This window comes from Crotalus tigris, unplaced genomic scaffold, assembly GCF_016545835.1.
Source record: "Crotalus tigris isolate CLP2741 ecotype Arizona unplaced genomic scaffold, ASM1654583v1 scf7180000017666.379230911805:20528666, whole genome shotgun sequence".
In the NCBI taxonomy this organism is placed as follows: domain Eukaryota; kingdom Metazoa; phylum Chordata; class Lepidosauria; order Squamata; family Viperidae; genus Crotalus; species Crotalus tigris.
In genome coordinates, this window is record NW_024096552.1 from 10,632,272 (window position 1) to 10,645,947 (window position 13,676).

Below are 13,676 nucleotides of genomic sequence, written 5' to 3' on the forward strand. Positions count from 1 at the left end.
TGGAATTATTTCTGGGAGGACTTCACAAATAAACTTGAGAAAAACACTCTCTTGTGCTATATAGTATAGCTATTGTTTAGTATTAAAATTGAAAGCCAGCTTGGTTACTATAGCAAAAGAGTGGCAACTTAAATTCAAAACAGTTGCTTCAAGTTTGAAAAAACATTGTTCTGGATATGAAATTGATTATTTCAACATTTTGAAAATGATCTTATAAGGATGTTACAACATTGAAAAAGGTATAGACTTCCACTTCTGGATCAGGCAGCTTCAGCCACACAAAGGGCTTCGCTCTTCGATGGCTGCCTTTCTCTCTACCGGTAGACTCTTATGAGGGTCTTAAATCGCCTTGGAGGGGCAACCACTGTCGAGAAGGCTTTTGCTCGGCTGCGGTGGAGCGGTGGCTTCCCCTACAGTCTGAGCTCACTCCGTAGAGCCAATGGAGAAGAAGATCGGTCAGTAAAATGGCCGATCACTTCGCTATGCCAGCTGAAGTCAGAAAATCATCTAAGCATAAAGAACCACCGTGGTGAATCCGGGTGAGACCTTTCCTCCCTCTCTTCATTCTGAATTATTTTTCCTGCAAAGAGCTTGCTTTTTAGATGACTTCCCTGTTCTAAGAGAGCAGCTTCTGTCTGTTTGGGGAAAAAATACTTTAAACAATACTTCAGAATAGCACTTATTATATTTTGAACCTTTTGGATATTGGGCATCCCTGGAGAGATTTCTAATTTACAGCATTATTTTACTTACTATACTGAAGATATTTGCTTTTTTTCTGTCTCTTTCGTTGTCATTTTTAATGAGATAAAGGCTTTTAAAGTTCAAAGAAAAGCTTTTTATAACTTACTGAGGACATCTTGTGGCAAAAAGTACTTCAGGAATTAACAAGAAGAAAAGATAAAGGCTTGGAAACAGCTGTGGGTTGTGTTTGTGATTTAAAAATTGTGGATTCTTAATAAATATAGTTTCCACAAAAAGATTAAAAGACTTTTTTACTATGGAAATAGAAGTTTTTTACCCACAGCTTGACTATGAGCTGATATTGGAAAAAATATTGGAAATGACAGAGAGATGAAGTTATGGAGAAAAACTAAAGATCATTTTGCAGAACCACAAGCTGAGCCTCAAACTTTAAAAGATCAATCTATAGGCCAAGAAGAAGCCTATATGCAACAGTATACACAATCTGAGATGGAAGAAGTTACTGATCAATTGAATTCTGGATTGGATTATGAGCTGATACTGGAAAAAATATTGGAAATGACAGAGGAGATGAAGTCATGGAGAAAAAATAAAGACCATCTTCTAGAATCACAAGCTGAGTTCCAAATTTTAAAAGACCAATCTACAGGCCAAGAAGAAGCTTATATGCAATAGTGTACACAATTTGAGATGGAAGAACTTACTGACCAATTGAACTTTAGAAAAATTCTGGACCCAAAACCCCAGATTGAGACTTTAAATAATTATTCTATAAATCAACTGACTACTACAGAGGAGGATATTTCACAAGCCTATGTACAAATGGAGAACTTTGAAGATCAAAAAATGACTATAAATGAAGTTCTCCCATTGCCAAAATTAATTGACAGCCAGATGTGATCGACTGAAAGTTATGACAACCTGGATAACCGAGCTGAAATTATAATATGGAATAAAATGGACTATATTGTTTATATGATACTGGAAGAAGGGGAAGAGAATTTTGATCAGATTGATTTGTTGATAAACATTAGTACTCAAATACTGAGATTTGATGACATAAAAAAAGCCAGAGTTAGATTCAAAAATGTGATTTAAAATCTTAATTATTGGGTCAAAAAGGCTTTAGAAATTTGGACTGATTGGACAATCTAATTGAGTAAATGAAAGTAGTAAGATAATAACTGGTGAAATAATATGTTTGTTTTAGATATGATAGTTAATTTGGTTGAGAGTTAAATTTTACTTAACAGGCCGAAATGATTTTTTTTGTGTGTGTGTGTGTTTTCTATTCTGTTTATATAGAAAACTATTTTGTAATAGCAGAAGAATTAGAGAGATCTATGACAAAAGAAGAAAGGGTATTAATTAATGATGTATTAAATTAAGAGATGGAATATATGTGAAAATATTAGAATGTTATTCTTGGAATATTATGTATGTTGTAGAAGGGATACCCAAAATTTTATTAATATGTTTGTTTAAGATTAATTGGAATATTTTAATTGAAATTAGTGGAGCTTAAAAGCAGAAGTGATTTATGTAGATGTAATAGTAGGGATGCTTCCGTGGATTGATTGAATTTTAAGAAGAAATAGATTAAACTAAATTTGTTATATCATGTGAGGAAATAGAGGGGGGAATTTTTTTTCTTTTTTTTAAGGTATTAATATTAGTTATGTATATATATATGACTTGTTTTGCTATGATTGATCACCCTTTCACCACGGTGTTTTCCTGAGCACTTTGATGTTAAAATTAAAAAACCAATAAAATGTGTATTAAAAAAAGAAAAAGAAAAAGTATAGAACCATTCAAACAGCCTATCTGAAAGCCAGAGCAATTTTTATAAATTTAAAATAGGTTGTGAATTTGAAATTGTTTGCATGCTATCAGTCTTCAATATTTGAAGTATATTAGCAATAATAACTGAAAAATACAATTGTCATTCAATGAAAGATACATTACAAATATTAGTATGGAAAAACAGGATTTGTGACTTCTAGCACAAATTTTCTCAATGGTGATATAAATATAGAAGACAGTACACGAGTTTAAGAATCCAGGCATTACTTTGCATTAAATGAATCATATTACTTAACAACTATTTCTATGTTTTGCCATTTAACTCATTCAGCTCTACCATTACATTCTGATTATGAAATGGATGTTAATATTTCAACTAGGTAATGAGAATAAAGCTACAGAGTTCTAAAAACCATGGGACTCCATAGTCAATTCAAGACATACATTTGTCTGACTACAATGCATCTAGTTAACTTAAATAAAGAGGCCCCTCTCACCTAGAAACAAATCCCAATAATTTAAGATGCTCAGCAGGGCTGGAAGACAAAGGATTCAGTAAATCTCTGATTCGTACAGATCCAGCCATTCCAATTCCAATCACTACTGTTCCAAACATTGCCAATTCTAGATGAAAAAGGAGAAAGGAAGGAACAGTAAAAAAAATATATGAAAAAGTATATGGCTTTTGAGCTACTGCTAAGGCAAGCATAAAAAAACCAAGAGACATAATTCAAGAAAATGCAATCATTTGCTTTTAACGGTGAAATTGTACAACTGTAATTATCACATTCTTCTAAACTTTGAATATCTTTTTCATCTTTTCAGAAGTTTGTTTTTCCTTTTCTCTCTTTGCTATTTTTATCTATAAATTAACTTTTTCTTTTTTATTTACTACCCCCTTTCCTGTCAATTTACACGTGGAGTAAATGAATAAGAACAGTTTCTATTTATTTTTCTGGACAGCCTTTACAAGCAGGCATATAAAAGATTCTCTGGAACTTTTTAAATTTACTCAACTTGCCTAAGTGGTACCCATTATCCTTCTAAAAGATTGAGAATATTTTTATTAAATTCCTCATATGTGTCAGGAAAATTGGGCTAAATGGCCAGCAGCATCCACAGTTAAGTAAAAAACATCAATCCACAAATAATTATCGATTCTTCTCCTTTTCATTATTCCATCCATTCCTCCACTCTGTCAGCAATTTCCTGGATGAGGTGAGGCAACAGTAAAAAAAAAAAAAAAAAAGCAGGTAGTCCAAGAAGTATCATGAAACACGGACAGAAGTATATGCCTGGGACAAATAGGGTAAGACCTTCTCTTGAATTGATGTAAGCAGGTCACAAAAGGTGCCTTTCCTACATACAGAAGAATATCAGAGTTAGTAATGAAAGTAATATTATTCAGAGCTGAGCCTCAACTTTAATCTACTTTTTCTGTGTCCTAGAGATAAGTCCTACATACTTTAATCTGCTTCAGTTAAATACAACTGACTTGTTATCACTCAGAAACAGTACATGAGTGTCAAACAGAAATCCATTTTTTTTTGTTAAAACAGGACACAGCTCCAATGAAAGTGTAATTTTATTTTACTTTTTAAAAAACTAGGTTTTCTTCTTTAAAAATCATGAGTTCTGTTCTCTATAATGCTATAATACTATTATTTTATTATACTGTAATTAAAAAAACAGGCTGGTTTCAGAAAACTTCATTTTTCCCAGCTGAAATCCCACTCGCTTCTTCATTGAAAATTTTCATAATAAAATTTTCAGAAATTTTGGTTAATTGTAAAAAAACCCACATAATTTCCACTTGTTGGTCAGTTTAAAAAATCATAGAGAATTATGCTATTATTTTTATAAAAGTCATCTATACCACCACCTACCAATAGCCTAAGACATTGTTTAAATCAACATTTTATTGTCTCTTTTATCAATGGGAATTTTCCTATTAGTTTTTATAGTCACAGATATCTGTGACTAAGAGGACTAACTCTATGTTCAAAAGGCAACAGTTATGTACTTTGAAGTGGAAAGGGGGTGAGGCCACCACGTATTAGCTGGGGTTGTGGCTCTGGAACTTTTTCCTAACTAGCTATGCAGAGTCCTCAGCTAAAAGTGAACAAAATTGCAAGTGAGGACACCAGTCAAGAATCAATATGGAAATATCTTAAATAACAATTTTATTGTTTTTGTCAGGTATTATTTAATATTTTTTTCATTAATATTTTAAAACTCTTTCTTATAATCTAGTTTTGTGTATCTCTTTTATTGTTCTTATTTAAGTATTAAATGCATGAACTAATAAACTATCTTTCAGTATATCGGTTTTTTTATACTTAAAATGGTCATTAGGACAGAGAACCGATCATTAAATTATTTGAATCCCACTACTGGGTGAGAAGCAGGCTGAAAACCTGTCAGCCCCCAGTGGGAGAAGGAAAGCAGATCCAAGGCTTGCAGGGGATATGAGGGGTATGGAGTGGAGAACAGGATGCTTCAGGTTGTGGGATAATAATTGTTCCCATAACAGATAGTATAAACGCTCCATTATGGTCATAAGTGGAGGACTGTGTGTAGCTGTTTAAGAATTCTTTCCACAATGTCTAGAATGTTCAAAAGGTTCAAAACTCTTTCCAGTTCTTCTTTAGCTGTCAAGAAATTTGCCAGGCATTTCTTTCCACCCATCTCTATTTTATTTTTTGCATTGTTTTGCCTTTATTTTTACCTGTTTTTTGCTCCTTTTATCTTCTATACTTTTTCTAGTTCTCCCAGAATTATTTTAAAAACTTCTCTTATTCACATAATGTCTTTTGCTATGATTTTTCCTGGTTTTCTAATAATCACTACAAAATGTTTTAATCTTCATTAGCTTCTTCTTGATAACTTCTAAGCTTTTCATCCAATTCTTGCTCCAACAAATTCTTGAAACCTTTGATCATGATTTCAGCTATTGTTCTGACTTCAAAACTCAGTGTGCCAAATTGTGGCAAATTGACCATAAGGTGTCAAAAATCAAATGCTGCTTGTGACATGAATATACAAAAGGGCAATTTTTGCTCAGTAGCCATAAACTACTTGATTTTCACACATAAACTGGCTGGAAATGAAGCTGGTTTAAGAAATATGTTTCTGAATTTCAATCCATTCTTCTATTTTGGCCACTCTGATAGCCTGAAGTTTGGTCTAGACCAGCTTTTCTTTGTTTTTTTTTTACCCTGGAGAAACCCTCAAAATAATTTGAGTGGGTATAGAGGTAACTAAGAATGACAGGTTTAAATTATAGGATGCCACCCCATTATAATAAAGCAGAAAATATAAAATACTGACTATGTAAAATCTGACCCAAACTTTCGTTTCCATATAACAGTGGATAAAAGGAGAATCTTATACACAGCAATATATGCTTCTTTCAACAAACATTATTTCTTTGCAACAGATTTTTTTAACAGATAGCTGAATTTTATATTAACTAATACTCCAGAGGTTAAAAGCAAACCACTTCTATATTATTACCAAGAAAAGTTAGATGTCCAAATAATAACCTAAAGTAAATTTAAAATCAAAGGAATTATATTATAATGGGGTGGCATCGTATACTATATAATAACAAGAACAACAACAACAACAACAATAATAATAGACAAATGTGCTACACTTATTCTCAAACAAAGAAAAATAGTGAAAACTGAAGGAATCAAGATGCCCCACGAACATTAAGAGTCTGGATGAGGAAGATTGCTACAAATACTTGGGTATCCTTCAAGCTGACAACATCAAGCACACTGAAGTCAAAAAAAGATTAGAGGTGAATACATCAAGAGAGTGAAGAAGATCTTAAAATCCAAACTCAATGGAGGAAATACCATAAAGGCAATCAACACCTGGGCAATCCCAGTCATTAGGTACACAGCTGGAATATTACTGGACTCAAGCAGAACTAAAAGCAATGGATAGGAAGACCAGAAAAATAATGACAATGAATCATGCCCTTCATCCATGCAGTGACATTGACAGACTTTATCTACCAAGGCAAATAGGTGGACGTGGAATGCTGCAAATACATCAGATGGTTGAAGAAGGAAAAATGGCTTTGGAAGAATATCTGAAGGACAATGATGAAGATACACTGAAATTAGTATATCAGGAAGGCTTACTGACTACTGGAGAGACCATACTGGCCTACAAGAAAGACCAAATGAAGAACAGAATAGAGGCATGGGAAGACAAAGCACTATATGGCCAATATATTAAAAAAATAGCTGGGAAAGCAGATATTAACAAGACCTGGCAATGGCTAAGAGCAGGAAGATTGAAGAAAGAGACTGAGGGACTAATTCTGGCTGCACAAGACCAAGCCTTTAAGGACAAATGCATACAAAAGTCAAAACTGAGAAGACAGGAAAAGACAGTAAGTGCCGCCTATGCAAAGAAGCTGAAGAAACAGTGGACCACCTGGTAAGCTGTTGCAAGAAGATCGCACAGACTGACTACAAGCAGGGCATGAAAAAGTAGCAACAATGGTGCATTTTTCTGAGTGCCTATACTCCCAAAAAAAAAAAAAAAAAAACCAAGGCATTCCAGTAAAATTCATCAGGCAAACAAAGCTGAACAAGTAACATGATCACTTTATAACCCTCCTAATATTCATATCTCAGATAATATTTTTCACAACTGGACTTTAAAGAACAGACTAGCATTCTGACAGTTGGTTCTCATACCTTAAAAGTTTCCAAGTTTAGTCTAGGAATAAGTACTGGTATGGCATAGCAATTACCATACTGCATTGAACTAGCTTGCAAAGACCTGAGAGAAAACTAAGATTGCTGCGAATGTCTTGGAGTTAGAGCAGATAGAAGAGGCAATATCTTTAAAGAAATAAGCATGGGTCAAGGAACAGAATTTTCCTAATTATTTTGTATAATTGTTTCAGGTATGTGCATAATTATTCCATGTACTTCTATTCACTTTCAGTCTTGCTCAAACACAATACTCTGTGTAAGTACATACATTCAATTAATCTAGAGAGGTAATGAAGGAGACTTGCCTGATCATTTGTAGGAGTGGCACATCAGACTGCATAATTTTATTTTGCTGGGAATTACTATCAAGGCCAGTGCGATTAAGATGAACAATGATGACTATCTAGATTAGTATTTTTCAAACTTGGCAACTTTAAGATGTTTGGATTTCAACTTTCAGAATTCCCCCGCCAGCATACTGGCAGTTGGTTCTTAAAGTTGCCAAGTTTGAAAAACACTGATCTAGATGAATCTGCTAATGTATGGCCTCTGCTAAATTCTGGGAGGAGAGCCAAGCCCATAAGAGAATAGCATAAGCTCCACAGCTCTTTCACAGGCAGCAACTACCTGCATAGCAGTATGTTCCACCAACTCCAAGAGCAGATCCAGCTTAAGCCCTGGAGGGATAACACCCTTGATTTCACACAGATATCAGCCAGCTCTATGAAAGATGATAAAGAACTAGCTCAGTTATTTGGCACCCTTTCTACAGAAGATCAAACAAATATGCAAACTTGAGGCAGTTAAATCAATGCGTTTGTCAGTGTTTTCTTAGCATCTTACCACTGCCCTCCTGTTCATTTTCTGAATGCCAAAAACCACACCAAAAAAGGCACTTCCGCCCAAAATTCATCCAGAGAAATGAAGGGAACATCAGGCTGAACAAATAACACAATCTCTTCATAATCTCTAATCCCTCAAGTGATATTTCCTCACAGCTGGACTTTAAAGAACAGACTGTCAAACTGCAGTCCCACTTCCACTGGCTTCCCCTTGCATTGATCCTGAGACTATTCATCTAATGGCTACCCCATCTACAACCTGCCTTTTATTCTTGCAAGTGTATTCTTTTCTTTTTCTTTTTATAAATATTTTGTTGGTTTTTAAGTGTAACAAAATCCACTGCCTGGTGTATAGCGTGTTGTCTTGGTTTATATTTTAACAAGAAAAAATACAATAATTAATTAACAATCAATAACGATTAAGTTTGATAATTCCATAATTAGTATATTAATTAATGATATATGTCTTTGATCGTCCCTTCTCCCATTAATATTTTTCAATCTTAAACAAAATATAATTCTTAATATTTTCAATATGTAAATGATTAGAATAGGCATTTTTTATATTTACACAGATAATAATCTCTATGTATAATATTTTTTCAGCTTATATTATTCTTATAACCATCATCTCATTAGTTCACCATCCTATTTTCCTAATTTTTGTTTACACTTAATTTCCCTTATATTCAATCCAATTCTTATCGATCAAAATTTTTTCATATTTTAGTCATCTAACTATCCAAATTTTCCCATTTAAGTATATCATCCCAATATTTTATGCTTTATAAAAATACTTTTTATGTCTTATAATATTTAGGTATAACATCCTTTTTAATCAGTTTATATTTCACTTATATTAATAAAAATTACATCAACCCGCTATTTTAACATTTCATATTATGGGACATACTATATTACTTAAATCTCTTATCCCTCTTGTTATATGGCCCCCTTATGTTCAAAATTTCTCTATTCTTTTAACCATATTCAAACAAGTGTTTGTTCACATAGTACATCTGGTAGGGCGAGTCAAATCTCTTGAATCTGTCTCTGGTCTTCTTTTGCCGAGTATTTTTCTAAGTTGATGTCATCCGCTTATTCGGAGGTTCCTATGTTTTTGCAAATGTTGTTGGGAATACAAAAGATCAAGTAATTAAGATAAATACTTTCTGTCTCCCAAACTGATGATTCCCCTGGAAGTTCTATAATCCATTCCGTTTTTCTTGTTGCATCAGAATCTTGTGTAATTTCTCCTGTTTGTGTTAAATTGTAATTCTTTTCATTTGTTATTTCATCAATTTGGTCATATTCTTCTAATTTGTAGTCTGTTATCTGATTTATTTGTTCATTCGTTGTTATTTCCTGGGTATTTTTTAATTGGAGATTAAAGAGATTGTTCCTGTTTCCTCCACTACTACTGCCAGGACCATCCAGGTGTTGAAAGGAATTTTTGCATCACATGGTCTTCCAGATGTTCTGGTTTCAGATAATGGCCCTCAATTTACCTCTTCTGAGTTCCAGGCTTTTCTTCAGGCCAACCTGATCCACCATGCAACTTCGGCTCCCTTCCATCCATCCTCCAATGGATTGGCAGAGAGAATGGTGCGCACCACCAAAGATGCCCTCAAGAAACTGACTTAGGGTAACTGGCATCACAGGTTAGCAGATTTCCTTCTTGCACACCGCACCACACCATGCACAGCTGAACTCCGCTGGGGTTGCCGTCTTATCACTAAACTGGATAGGTTGCACCCAGACCGGGTGGCTGCACAGATGTCACAACCGTGGGCACCTAGGAGACTCCAAGTGGGTAATCTGGTCTGGGCACGGAACTATGGACCTGGTCATCTCTGGATCACAGCTGTGGTCTGCAAGGTCTCTGGACCGCTTTCATACGAAGTCGCCTTGGGAGATGGCCGCGTTCTTCGCAGACACATTGACACAATGAGACTGGACTCTCACCCTTCCACTTCTGGCTCTGCTCTGGGGGGGGGAGGAGGACCATAATATGCATTCTGAGGTTCAGTTTCACAGGCTATTGGAGAGTCATCTCAAGGTTCCATAAGTGCTCCCAACAGGAAGTCACAGGATAGGGGGTCATCCCAAACATTCATAAGTACTCCAGACAGGGAGTCACACCGGGGATATCCACATTATTCACACATGTCACAGAGTGCTCCAGACATGGAGACTGACCAGGGATATCCACATAATTCACAAACAACAAGAGAACAAGAATTACAGCAGGGGCGCTGGCCCAATTCTGCAATTGCTCCCAGAAGGAGGTCAACAGGGAAGGGGGTAGCCAGGGAGACGACTCCTGATTCTGGCACTTCCGGCACATGCTTGGGGGCCACAGAATACTGGGCCACTTCAGCTACCCAGCACTCTCCATCTGCTGACGGGTTTGAGGGACAGTGTTCCCAAGAAGGGTCCATTGTGGATCTGGGGACTACCACCCCTCCAAGGTATGCTGGCTTGGACTTAGAGGGTCCAGCCAGCCAGCAGATGGGCAGGTCAACCAGGTATTTGGGGCAGCAAAGTCCTGGCCTGCCGAGCCTTGTAGGCGAGCAGGTAGGCCAGGCAACAGCACCAAGGTCACCTGGGAATTTAGGGCAGCAATGCCTTGGCCTTCCTAGCCTGGTAGGTGAGCAGGTGGGCCAAGCAATCTCTCCTGGTCCGAGGAGGTCGCAGCGGGCCAAGTGCCCACCCAAATATCTTAGAGAATTTGTGAAGTTGCTGTCAAGTTCAAAGGGGACTACTCATAAGGGCCCTGAATAAAAGGGCATGGTTATTTTGTATTATTTCTTGATTTCGGATATCTTCATTCCCAAAATGAAGTGAAGGGGGTTTTGCCTGAGGGTAGCCTCGAATATTCCACATTCCGTGCATTTGATTTATGGAACTATATAATACTCTCCCAATGTAGGCATACGTGTATGTGCACAGAGATGTTCCATCTAGTGGGGAGGAGTGTTGTGTCCTGAGCCTGCAAAAGCAGGCTCGGGACGTTGCATTGGTCCCGGGCATTTTAAAAGCTGCCTAGGACCAGACTGAGCGGTGCCAGCCTTGCGCACATGCGCAAGGCTCTGTTTTTTGTTGCCATTGTGTCCGGGTCTCTAGACAGATAAAGAGAGGCCTGCATGCCATTTGTGTTTGTTGGGGTGTTGCTGTTAAATGAATAAAGAGCTGTTAACTGCACAATGAGACTTCGTCATTCGCCTACGATCAAAGGACTTAACACTGAGGATACTTACAGAGTAATTCCATGAAAATTCACAGCATTATCAAATTTCATAGAATTGTTCTGTAAGCATCTTCAGAACTTAATCTTCTTGTTAATATTAATTAATATACTGTACATCTTTATTTTGTCAAGCAGTAGTGAAGATAGAAGTTGTCTCTAAGATGGAAAATTTAAACTGACTACTTAAGAGAATTTTTATTATGGTCATTAACTAGAATTGCAAACAGAAACATATTAAAAATAAAAATATAAAAAGGTAATATTACAATTAATGATGGATTCATCAGTGGACAACAAGGTATGCATAATTTTATTATATTTTACAAGCAATATAACAAAGTTTAGCTATATTCAATAAGACTGATATTGATCTGATAACAACAACTGTACATAAAAAGTTCAGAATTTCCCAAGTGTTTTACCAGATAATAAATGTATAAGATGGTTCTTTGAGTCCTTATAGAAAAAATACTACAACTGCAGTTTTGATAGCGTCTTGTCAATAGTCTCAGGGAAAGGGAAAGTGTTGAAGCATGGTGGCATTAGTTGTCTTTGGAATTTAATGTAAGTATCTCCCTGTTTTCTAAAAAGTGGCTTGGGTATTGCAGACAGATTCTTTTGGGCTTCTAAGTCTTTAATATGTTGCTTAAATGCAGTGAGTGCACACTCATAACCCACCACTGCCTACCTTAAAAACCAAGATGTTGATATTTTTGTGAGTTTGTCCTGAACCATATTGTCTTCAACAAAGACAGAACTCAAACCTGTGTGACACTAACTTCAGTCAATATGCTATGATGCAAGTCACCTGTTTTGATTTTAGACAACCTGTCCTTCTTAATATTATGTTTGGAATGCAAAGTGCTACCTGGAATATAGTCCATATGAATTTAGAAAGGACCTTTCAAGAGATGTAAAGATGTTATAAAGTCCTCCTCTAATAGGATTACAAAGTCATTATATGTGAGCCTTAACTAAATATAGAATTGTAGAGATCTTATAAAGATTATACATAAGCAACAGTAATCATCTATCAATGGTAGTATTCATAGGTTTAGTCTATGGACTTGCTCTGGAAACTAGATGGAATGCAGGCCTAAAATAAATGAATGCAGTATATATAGGTCTGCTTTAGATGCATGGGGAATGTGTTGAAATATAAGGGCATGACCTAGATAGAATGTCCGGTCCTGAAGCCTACTTGCTCATCTGCAAATATAAGCTCTAGATCAATCCAATCAAATAATCTGTTGTACAAGTGTTGGCATGGAACTTACTTATTAAAAGGTTGGTCTGAGTGCCCTTTTTACAAATGGGCAATATGAGGGCGAGGCCCAGACCTTTTGAATTTGTGCAGTACAATTGGTGTAAGTAAACAAGGAAACTGTCAGATCCACCATGCTGGTATCCTGTCATCCGATTGAAGGGAGGGAAGGAAGGTTGCTGGCATTCTTTGCATGCTTTTGCTTTTGCTGTAACCGCTTGGGAATTAGGAAGGGAGATTGTCTTTGGAGATGAAGCAAACTCCTTCCCAGCTAGTTCCAGCCTGGTTCCAAGGCCATCATGCCCTGAAAGTGACCTGTTATCTACCCAGCACCTCAGTGTTCTCATAACAATTCTGCGGCATCACACTGGCTGCCAGTGGACTGGTTTGGGGAGGAATGGAAAGAATTGCTTTGTGCTTTGCACGGGATTTTCAGATTCCACCTGACTTTTCTACAATCAATTACTCTGAGTAAAAGTTCTTTTGATTAACATCAATAGGCACCAGCTGGGGCAGAACCTGGAGAGGGATCCAGCTCTACTGTGGTGTCAGCTCAAGGAAGCAACCAGAAGGGAGCTGAATGCTGGGGGGAACCCTCCTTCAGTGCTCCCTCCGGGTTCGACTTCTCTAAGTGGACAGAGGTCACCAACCTGGAAGACTCATTGAGATCCAGGTGGTCCATCAGCATCGGCAAGAAAGATGACTGGGAAGGGAGAGCCAAAGGGGTGACCCTCACCTGTGGCAGTCGCAGTAGCCGATGACATGAATGGCAACCGGAGCTGGAAGATGATGAAGCAAGTCATGCATTTCCAGATCCTCAAGGCACATGAATCCCATGACAAAGCGACTTGCTAGTGAGATTTTCCAAGCCCAAAAGGAGAGTGGAAGAGCATCACCATTAGATACTACGGTGGAAGCTTCGGCAACCCCAGTTGGTGGCACCGCACTGCAGGCAATGCACAGAGGGGACTCATTGAGCTAATGCCCCAGGGGGCTGTCAAAACTGAAGAGGTGCAAGACTCCACCTGTTGGTGTGAAGTTTGATGAAGACCCCAACAGTTTGGGTT

The 13,676-nt window shown here is 36.9% G+C and overlaps 1 protein-coding gene across 5 annotated transcripts in view; it reads right to left on the minus strand.

The window, feature by feature from the left end:
• BLVRA (biliverdin reductase A) overlaps positions 1-13,676 on the minus strand; it is a 41,026-nt gene that overhangs the window by 8,671 nt on the left and 18,679 nt on the right. For 3 of the 5 annotated variants that reach the window (XM_039336687.1, XM_039336686.1, XM_039336683.1), the window contains exon 2: positions 3,009-3,135. In XM_039336687.1, coding sequence (XP_039192621.1) covers positions 3,009-3,127 — 119 coding nt within the window. In that variant the 5' untranslated portion in view covers positions 3,128-3,135. Of the gene's footprint in view, positions 1-3,008; positions 3,136-3,532; positions 3,709-7,880; positions 7,975-13,676 lie in introns of those variants that run through there. The other 2 variants (XM_039336684.1, XM_039336685.1) reach the window with 2 other exon arrangements.